The following is a 10,048-nucleotide window of genomic DNA, read 5'->3' as shown; positions in this document are numbered from 1 at the left end:
AGAGAGAGAGAGAGAGAGAGAGAGAGAGAGAGAGAGAGAGAGAGAGAGAACATTCCAGTTTATTCTTAGTCCAATGAGAATGATATCCTCTGATATGGGATTTAGAGTCTCCAAGTTATAAGAAGTCACAGCCTTGGCTGGGTTTTGGGAATTCTGGAAGGTGAGGTGTCAGAAAACTAGATTTGAATGAATAAATAAATCCAGGAAAGGGAGCTTGGGGTTGATTTGGGGTTTCTTGGTTTGGACATGAAGTGGCAACTGGGATGGACAGATTGAGGAATTTCCAGGTAAAAGGAGCAGGGTCAAGGTTAGGGCGTGGGCTCCTGTTAGGGTCTGTGGTGGAGATGACATCTAAGAGGGGTGGGGCTCCATAAGAAAGGAGTTTGAGATGGGACAAGCAGTGAGAGAAGGAAATTCTGGGGGTCTGTGAGGAAAAGGCTCTGGTTCCTGTGGAGGTGGGCAAGTGATCTGGGTATTGGAGAGGCTCAGGGTTCTTTTGGAGGCAGCCGCAAGACAGTGGAAACATAGTTAGAGGAAACACAGGCCACTGTGAGGGAGAGAGGACCCAGCTGATGTGAGGTACTATGTAAGGCATTGGGGTCTTTGGGGTTTCCTAAACAGAGTAAGAACTAGAGCTATGCAGTGGGGCTCCACTGAGAGGAGACAGGAGCCTCCGGCTCAGGGAGTGAGGCATGTGAGGGAGGAGGAGGCCAAAGCAGAGCATTTGGAAACAGGAAATCTTGGCAAGCCATGCATAGCTGCACTTCTCTGTAACCTCAGTACACAGCAGGCTGAGGCAGAGGGATTGCCATGGATGAAGACAAGCCTAGGCTACATCATGAGACACTAACTCAGATCTTATTCCCAAGACCTGGACAGGAGATGGCTTGCTTGCTACAGGATTAGCCATGCAAGCATTAAGACCTGAGCTGAACCCTCCAGGTCCTAGGGAAAAAGTCAGGTGTGATGCTGTGTGCCTGTAAACCCAGAGCTGGTTAGGTTGAAACAGGAGGATTCCCTTGAGTTTTGCTGGACAGCCATCTTAGCCTAAACAGAAGTCTCCATTCAGTGAGAGCCCCTGCCAATGTTGTGAGTGATTGATGAAGATACTTGTTGTCCAAGTCTAGCGTCTGCCAACTGACCCTTTCTCCAAAAATGAGACTAAACCAAAAAGCCAGCGAGAGGTGACATGGGCATACTCTCCACACCAGTAAGGGAGGGGGAACCCATCTGACCTGACAAGCCAGTGTGAGAAGAAGTTTTGGTAGAAACTGAGCTTCTTGGGAAGATGGGGGAGCAGTTGTCATCATGTGGCGAACACAGCTGACAGGTGGAAGCTTCTGGACAGCCTAAGGCTCTAGTATGGGATTTAAGCAAGTCCTGACTCAGGGGTTGAGCTATAAGGATCTAGGAAAAACAATGAACTGTAGTGAAACCTGAGGTCTTAAGTTTGGTAAGAGGTTGGGATCCTTAGAAAGCCTGGAAAATGCCAGAGATGGTCAGGTATCTAAGAAAGAGGGGAAAGTTCTGGAAAGTGAGAGTGGACTGGGGCCTGTCCTGTGAGCAAGAACTGTGAGAGACTTGGCAGTGTACAGGGCCAGAGAGGAGCAGGTGGTGCTCATGATGTCGCTGGGGAGAGAAGAGAGGGGAAAGGGATGGCCAGGGCCAAAGGCAGCAGGAGAGTCAGGGCTGTGACCCCTCCCATTCCCTCATCTCACCAATCCCTCCTAGGGACAGGGCTAGGAACAGGATCAGGAACCACATGGTAACAGGTGTCCAGGAGCTGCAGGCAGTGAGCTTGGAGCTGTTGAGGTTCCTTGGAGAGACTTTAAAAACCCTCATTTTCCCCACAGCCCCTCCCCTGTCCTGTTGCCACCCAGATGCTGACTAAGCCCTGCCCTTGCTGACAGAGGTGGACTCCCTGCAGTCCCCGTCCCTGCTGTGGTAAGCATTGGCTCTGTTGCACCTGCTGTCCAGTAGGCCCTAGGTCACCCTGGATACCTTCCCAAGGATGAGATTGGGAGGGCAATTCCTGCTGTTTCTGGAACTGTTAGTGTTTCGGGTACCGGAGCCAGATGTCAAGGCCGTGGCAATGGTGAATCAGTGTGAATGGAGGGTAGTGGAGCGAGTGTTGCCTAACCCACACCTCTAAGGAAGGTCCTGTACCTCAAGTGCAAGATTATCCCAGAAAGTTGCAGTTAGAACAGATTCTTTCACAAGTGATAGCCTAGAGGGCTGCAAGCTCCCTGCAGATACACATCCTTTCTTGGAGAATGCCAAAATGCTTCCTTTTCGGACTTGGAACTCTGGATCACTGATTTTATTGTTCCTGTGAGAAGTTTTGGAGCTGGGTGTAGTGGTTCACACCTTCAATACCAGCACTTTGAAGCCAGAGCCAGGTGGATCTGTGTGATTTTAGGCTCTAGTATTCTGTGATGTAGACCAACCTAGTCTGCATAGTGACATTCAAGACAGCCAGGGTAATATATAGAGCTTTCTGAAAACAACCCAAATAAAATAAAATAAAATAAAATAAAATAAAATAAAATAAAATAAAATAAAATAAAATAAAATAAACAAATAGAAGTTATGGTGCAGATCACCATGGCCTGATCACTCTTTTACTCAAAAGTATGAAATCTCAGGTTATTCCAGGGGAGTTTCACCCATGCTGAATAGAGTTGGGATAACAATGACCTTTCTCTTCTTCATTTCCTAGATCCTGAGCTACATTTTGAGGTTAGCCCAGCCTGGGCCATGTGAACCCTTTCTTAAGAAACAGCATCCAGAAAATATCACTTCCCTCCAGGAGCCTCATTAAGGGTTCAGCTTGGCAGCTGCATATTTTGGTGCACACCTTTGATCCCAGAACTTGGGCATTAGGGACTGGTGGATCTTTGTGAGGTCCAGGTTAGACTGTGCACATAGTGTACTCAGGCCAGTGAAACTACACAGGGAGACTTTGTCTCAAACGTTAAAACATCAAGAAGTCAGCATGGGTTCTGGTACAGAGAAGGGGAAATACCTAGCCTTTGACACCTACTTACTGTTGTAGGTTTCAGACCCACCCCCTCTTGTTGTGCATCTAGACTATTTCAGCTCTCATGGCAGTTAGCACATTTGACCTGGGTGCATGCATGTGTGCCCTGTCAGCTCCAAGAAGGCCAGGCTAGCCCTTATCTAGGGTCGGTGAGGAGCTGGTGATCAACTAGCCACCAAGTTCTCCTGTGAGTCCTAGGCCTCTGTGCCCAAGTTTTTCTGAAAACTACACTGTTCTTTGCTCTAAAGGATGAGTGAGGAAGCACGCATTCAAGCACTTGTGAGTTCTTTTATGTACCCGATCTTTTATGTATGTCTTCATGCAGATGTTATGATGCTGGAGTTTGAGATAGGTGTACTGCAACCGGAAGAGTCCAGTGCATGAGAATGGAAAGGGTTGTAGTGGTGACAGAGATGAGCTGCAAACAGCATCCACAGGGAACAGGTTGTAGATGAGAGGGGGGGAAAGGAAAGGAGGAAGAGGATGAAGTTCTGTATGCATCAAGAGAGAGTGGAGAAATGATCTAGCTCCCCATAGCTTTCTCCCTCTCCAGCTGACGTGCTCTGTTACTGGGAGTAGGAAGGGAAGTTGGTCCTACATTTCTGGGCCCTCATCTCCATCTTCCTGGCAACTTTGTTCATGTTGAGTGTATTGGATGGATGAGATAGCCTATGTGCACGGTCTTTACACTGGCTTCATCTGCCTCTGCATTGACTGCAGGGGGCATAAGTGTGCCAAAGTGGGCCAATTCACTGGTCAGTTTATACATCACTGGTGGGGGCGTCCTTCTATTGGGTGCTAGAGGTGACTGTGAGGGTGGGCCATTGGCACTCTCCCATTTGTCTCTTGGGGGAGTAGGTTAGGGCTCACAGTGGGGGCATCATTGTTGGTGGTTAACTCTGTGAGGGGCAGGAGAGTTATTTTACAATTCATAGGTAGAGATTTGGTCATGTGAGTGGATGTGATTTTTTTTTCTTTTTGGGGGGGTTTGGGGAGGGTGTTGATGAAGGTAGAACTCAGAGCCTTACACACACACTTCCCAGGGGTTTTACCACTCAGCCATACCCCCAGAAGAACCTCATTGGAGGACTCTAGGCAGGTGCTCTACCTCTGAACCATGCCCTGCCCCTCCTTGTGGGATGGATTCTAGACAGGTGCTGAGGTACATTCCTTCCTCTGCCTTGTTTGAGACAGGTCTATGTAGCCCAGGCTGGCCTCCAGCTCAATGTGTAGCTGCAGACAACCTTGTGTTTCTGATCATCCTCCCATGTTCAGGGATCCCAGGCACAGGCTGCCAGACTCAGCTCAGACTCAGCTCAGCACAGTGCTCAGGGTGAAATGCAGGATGCTCACAGCTAGGCAAGCATTCTGCCAACTAAGACCCAACACCAGGACCTCTGGACTGCCTTTATCTTGTATTTTGAGATAAGATCTATGTCTCTAAACAGTTCAGGAAGGCCTTGAAGTAGAACTCCTTTCCCGTTGTTGGAGTACTTAGTTTCACCTCGTCATGGTGTGAGAGAAAGGAGAGGGCTAGAGGGTGAGAGACCGACTGAGGGAGAGAGAGAAGGGTGGTGGTGGTAAGTGCAGTTATCTGACTCTCCTCCCCAGTTTACATTCATATGAGCAAGGGCTTCATATCTCTGGCCCTGGCACTATGCCTCATCCTCCTGCCCACCATGTTCCTCTCCTTTCGACCAGTCTGCTGTCGCCTGAACAAGATAGACTTCATCTTCAGTTTCCTCAGCATTGGCATCAGAAAGTGTTGGCAAGGACAGGGATGACTGGTGATCCTCCACCCAACCTCAGAGCCTCCTCCTACCCAGAGGTGTGGCTAGATTTCCAGCTCTGCTGCTCCTAGGGAGAGGGGTGTCTCTGTGTCTTTCTTGGGCTTTCTCTGTAGCTCAGGCTGGCTTTGAATATGGCATTCTCTTGCCTCAGCATCATAAGTAGCTGGGATTAAAAGCTTATGTCCAACTATCTGTGACTGGTGGCCTTGTCTCACAGTTTCCTTTTACCTCTGAGTGTGTATCCATTTGTTGTGTGTGTGTGTGTGTACACATGTGTCTATTTGTGGCAGGTCAGGGAGGTTTTCTCTGTCTCTCTCTTTTTTTTTTTTGGGGGGGGGTGTTCCCTGTCTAGCCTTCTGTCCTTCTCTGGCCTCACCTCAGTGCAGGGCTCCTGCTTCTCCTCAGCCTGACTCTCTTTGTGGTCAACTGCAATAGGCTGTGCCCGAGGCCACAGGTTTCCTACCAGCTGGCCTTCTACTTGTGCTGGTGCACCAGGTCTTGAGACTTTGTGCTGGTGAGGGCAGAACCTTGGATGGAAGGTCAGTGCCTGGGCAGGTTAGGGTGGAGCCCAGAAAAGGGGGTCAGCCTCCAGGGCCAAATTGGGCCTTGGGTTGGGGTTCTGTGTTGAGTACCACCGGGATCCCTTGCCACAGGAACTTTGTCCTTCCTCAACCAAGTGCAAATGTGGAGCTACAGTATGCCTTCCATGGAGCAGAGGCTCAGCTACTTCCATTGGGCCTCGAGACACCACTCATTGCAGTTGCAGCAGCAGACCATTTTGGACAGGAATTTGGAGCCTGCCCAGAAGCTGTTGCTATGAACAGTTTTGTGAACTACCATGGGGCTCCTCAAGAGAGGGATTCCTCAACCTCTCAGGACACTGATGAGTCCCTGCAGCCAGATGCCTCCACCTCTGTCCCTCTAGCTCAGTTTCCATCAGACCTCTCTTTAGGTCCCATACTTTTCCTGAGAGCAGGTAGCACCCTTGGGACACAGGTGGCAAGCCTTGCTCCATGCGCTAGGACCTAATTCTTGCTGCCTGAGTCTTCCCAGGGACCCTTCTCTGAAAGTCCTCTAATACTTTCAGCTGTGGCTGTGTCCTTCTTAGCAGACACTGGTTTGTGGTCCTGAGCAACAGCATCAGTGTGGCCCTTTTCCCAAGATAAGTGATGCTCCTCCATGTTCCATAGTCACTCTTCATCCTTTGGTCCAGCCATATCAGAGACATCCTCTCCTGGGGCTCCAGGTGGACACTCTGCAGCCTGGGCTTGGGGCCAGGCCCTGCTGTTCTATGGACAGACTCTACCCCAGGGAGTCAAGTCTTAACTAACATAACACCCCTGACCAACTCAATAAAACTAGGTCAGAAGTCTAAATCCTCAGTGTCTGACTGTTTATCATCTCTTCTGCTTCCAGTGTAGGATCAGGCCTAGCTAGAGTTGACCTTTCTGATGTCTCTAACCTTTTCTTTTGTGATCTGAACATTTTTCTTGATAGTGAAGACTCATGTGGCATCCCTGGCTTGGTCTGTGCTTTTGTTTGTATTTGTGTCAACCCCATTCCTTTAGCCAACAGTACATGTACTCCTGTCTCTTGCTGATCTACTTTAGAAGTCCTGGCCTTAGCTGAGTGAACCTTGATTTGGTCCTGCACACCAGAGAAGCCCAGAGAATATCAGAACTTGAACTCATTTTACTGTGTGGTGTGTTTTATTTAGAACAGGGGACACTCATGGTTTTTGTTTTTGTTTTTGTTTCTGTTTCTGTTTTTGTTTTTGTTTTTGCCATAGTGTCTTTTATCCAGGAGGTGAATTAATAAGTTTGGTGTAAATGCGTTCTCTGCATTGGTTAAATCACCACGATGTGATACTGTGGAGAACACCATCACAGATCAGTGGGCCTCCTGAGTCACCCTGAAAGAAGAACAGGGACAGCAGTAAGACAGGACCTGGCAGTTGGATTCTACTAGACAACTTGGAACTGACTCCCAGTGGAGGAATACAGGGACTCTAAGAGGCAGCTCTGTTCAATAGGTGAGGGAATCCAGCTCTTGGGAGCCCAGATCTTACGAGGACATTGGGTTGTGGTGAGGGATGCACAGGAAAGTCTTCTAAGACAAGTCAAAGATGAGAAATAGTACCAAATATAGGAGCCTCCCCTCCCAGGTCACATGCTTTCCATAGGGGAGGATGGGAAGCACCAGGCTAATTAGGATTTTGAAGTGGGAACCAAGAACCTCAGTTCCCTCTTTCAGACTATCACCTCACTGCAAGGAGAGCCTATTTCACCCTACAAGTGTTTTTGTTGTTGTTGTTGTTGTTTTTGTCCATCCATCTCTCTTGCACACAGCATGACATCTGTCACATTCACTCTTGGTTTTGGCACACTCCTCATTAGGCAGGAGATTGATGACCACACACTGGAGATCTTTTACATATTGGACTGTGGATCAGGAGGCAAGAGAGTGGTGAGCAGAGGCCAACTCTGTCCTCTCTGCCCCTCACCCCCACCCAGCTGTGTTTCTTGGACCAGACTCACACACTGGTAGGGTGTCATGGTGCCCCAGTCTGAGGCTAGACATGTACTCCCCAGCTTGGGCTCCTCAGTGGGCAGGTCGATGGGCTTCACAGCATTTGTGATGTCAGCAGGCTTGCTGAGGCAGAACAGGATCATTGCTGAAGTCATACTCATGATGTCGGATGTGCTTTCTAAGAGGGAGCTCTGTTCAATAGGTGAGGGAATCCAGCTCTTGGGAGTCTAGATCTTATGAGGACATTGGGTTGTGGTGAGGGATGCGCAGGACCATCCCCTAAGCGAAGTCACAGAGGAGAAATAGTACCAGCTACTATTTCTGAATGACCAGCATTCAGGTCATTGCTGAAGTCATACTCATGATGTCGGATGTGCTTTGTTACAAAGCTCATGTTGAAATCAGGGTGAGGCTTGGCAAGCCATGCATTGCTGACACACTGGTGCTGAACATTTCCTTCTTTGTTGAATAGTTTGGTTTTGCCCAGCCAACCTCATACTGGCTGGGGGCGGGGGGGGGGTGGCGAAGGCAGGGAAGTAGATGGAGCAAGTGAGAGGAGGCAACCATGGAGAAGGGGCAGAGTCAGGGACAGGAACATACACAGAAAGAAACACACACACACACATACACACACATATAGAAATAGACAGAAACACAAAAAGAGAGACAAAAAGCCACACATACACATGCAGAAAGAGACAGAGAGGGGGAGAGTTGACACAGATAGGGAGGTATTCTGCTGTGGGACATTTAAGCAGGGCTGGGATGAGGCGACATGGCTAGGGGATCCGGGAAGGGACACATATATGTCTGGTCCTGTATAGGGAGATCTATACTGTTGGGATAGAAAGAACTCTTAAATCAGGAATGGGGTATATTGTCAGGCCACTTTATAGTTTTGGGCTAAGGGATGGCAGGGAAATAGAGAGGGAGGGGGCATTTCAGTTCATTTTTAGTCCAGTGAGAATGAAATCCTTTTATTTGGAATTTAGTGTCTCCAAGGCTTGAGAAGAAATCAGGGCCTTGGCTGGGTTTTGGGAATTCTGGAAAGGGTGAGGTCTCAGGAAACTAAATTTGTATAAATGAATCCAGGAAAGGGAGCTTGGGGTTGATTTGGGGTTTCTTGGATTGGGCATGAAGTGACAGCTGGGATGAAGAGATTGAGGAATTTCCAGGTAAAAGGAGCAGGGTCAAGGCTAGGGCCTGGGTTCCTGTTAGGGCCTGTGGTGGAGATGACATCTAAGAGGGGTGGGGCTCCCTAAGAAAGGAGTTTGAGATGGGACAAGCAGTGAGAGAAGGAAATTCTGGGGGTCTATGACAGACAGGCTCTGCTTCTTGTGGAGGTGGGCAAATGATCTGGGTATTGGAGAGGCTCAGGGTTCTCTTGGAGGCGGCCTCTGGACAGGAGTGGAAACTTAATTAGATCAAGTCAGGCCACTGTGAGGCAGAAAGGAGGACCCAGCTCATGCGAGGTTCTAGGGTAAGGCATTGGGGTCTTTAGGGTGTCCTGCACAGAGTGGGAACTAGAGCTGTGCAGTGGGGATCTGGCAAGTGGGACAGAAGCTGATGAAGGGTAGAAACACTGAGGAGACTGTGGCTCAGGCCAGGAGGCATCAGAGGGAAGAGGGGGCCAAAGCGCAGCATTTGGAAACAGAGGAAATCTTGGCAAGCCATGCATAGCTGCACTTCTCTGTAACCTCAGTACACAGCAGGCTGAGGCAGAGGGATTGCCATGGATTGAAGACAAGCCTGGGCCACATCATGAGACACTAACTCAGAACTTATTCCCAAGAGCTGGGCTGGAGATAGCTTGGTTGCTACAGGACTGGCTGTATAAGAATTATGACCTGAACTAAACCTTCCAGAACCCAGGGGAAAAGTCAGGTGTGATGCTGTGTGATGGTAACCCCAGAGCTGGGGAGGTGGCAGTAGGAGGATTCCCCTGAGGCTTGCTGCACAGTCATCTTAGCCTAACAGGAACTCTCCATTCAGTGAGAGTCCCATCTTGGGGTGGTGAGTGGTTGATGAAGATTCTTGATGTCCATGTCTGGTGTCTACCACCTGACCCCTTCTCCAAAACCCAGACTAAACTAAAATCCTAGAAAGAAGGAACATGGGCATTTCCCTCACACCATAAGTGGGTGGGCCCATCTGACCTCACAATCCAATTTGAAAAGTGAAATTTTGGTAGAAACTGAGCATCTTGGGAAGATGGGGGAGCAGTTGTCAGGATGTGGAGAACACAGCTGAAGGCTGGCAGCTGCTGGACAGCCTAAAGCTCTAATGTGGGATTAGGCAAGCCTCTGACTCAGGGGTTGGGCTATGAGGCTCTAGGAAAAACAATGAACTCAAGAGACATCTGAGGTACTAAGGTTGGTAAGAGGTTGGGTTCCTTACAAAGACTGGAGAAGGCCAGAGATGGTTCTGTGTCCAAGAAAGAGGAGAAAGTTCTGGAAAGTGGGAGTGGACATGGGTCTTTCCTGGGAACAAGGACTGTGAGGGACCTGGCACTGTGCAGGGCAGAGAAGGAGGAGCAGGTGGTGCTCATGATGTAGCTGGGTGAGGGGAGAGGGGAAAGGGATGACCAGGGACAAAGGCAGCAGGAGAGTCAGGGCTGTGACCCCTCCCATTCCCTCATCTCACCAATCCCTCCTAGGGACAGGGCTAGGATCAGGATCAGGAACCACAT

At 49.2% G+C, this 10,048-nt stretch overlaps 1 protein-coding gene and 1 pseudogene across 1 annotated transcript in view; both read right to left on the bottom strand.

The window, feature by feature from the left end:
- LOC110298254 (kallikrein 1-related peptidase b8) overlaps positions 1-1,783 on the bottom strand; it is a 4,387-nt gene extending 2,604 nt beyond the window's left edge. Inside the window, exon 1 of the mRNA XM_021167389.1 lies at positions 1,719-1,783. Coding sequence (XP_021023048.1) covers positions 1,719-1,764 — 46 coding nt within the window. The 5' untranslated portion in view covers positions 1,765-1,783. The remainder of the gene's footprint in view (positions 1-1,718) is intronic.
- Positions 1,784-6,609: 4,826 nt separating this feature from the next.
- On the bottom strand, positions 6,610-10,048 carry LOC110297502 (annotated as a pseudogene).

Source organism: Mus caroli, chromosome 7 (assembly GCF_900094665.2).
Source record: "Mus caroli chromosome 7, CAROLI_EIJ_v1.1, whole genome shotgun sequence".
Classification (NCBI taxonomy): Eukaryota; Metazoa; Chordata; class Mammalia; order Rodentia; family Muridae; genus Mus; species Mus caroli.
This window is presented reverse-complemented; position numbering and strand designations above follow the sequence as displayed.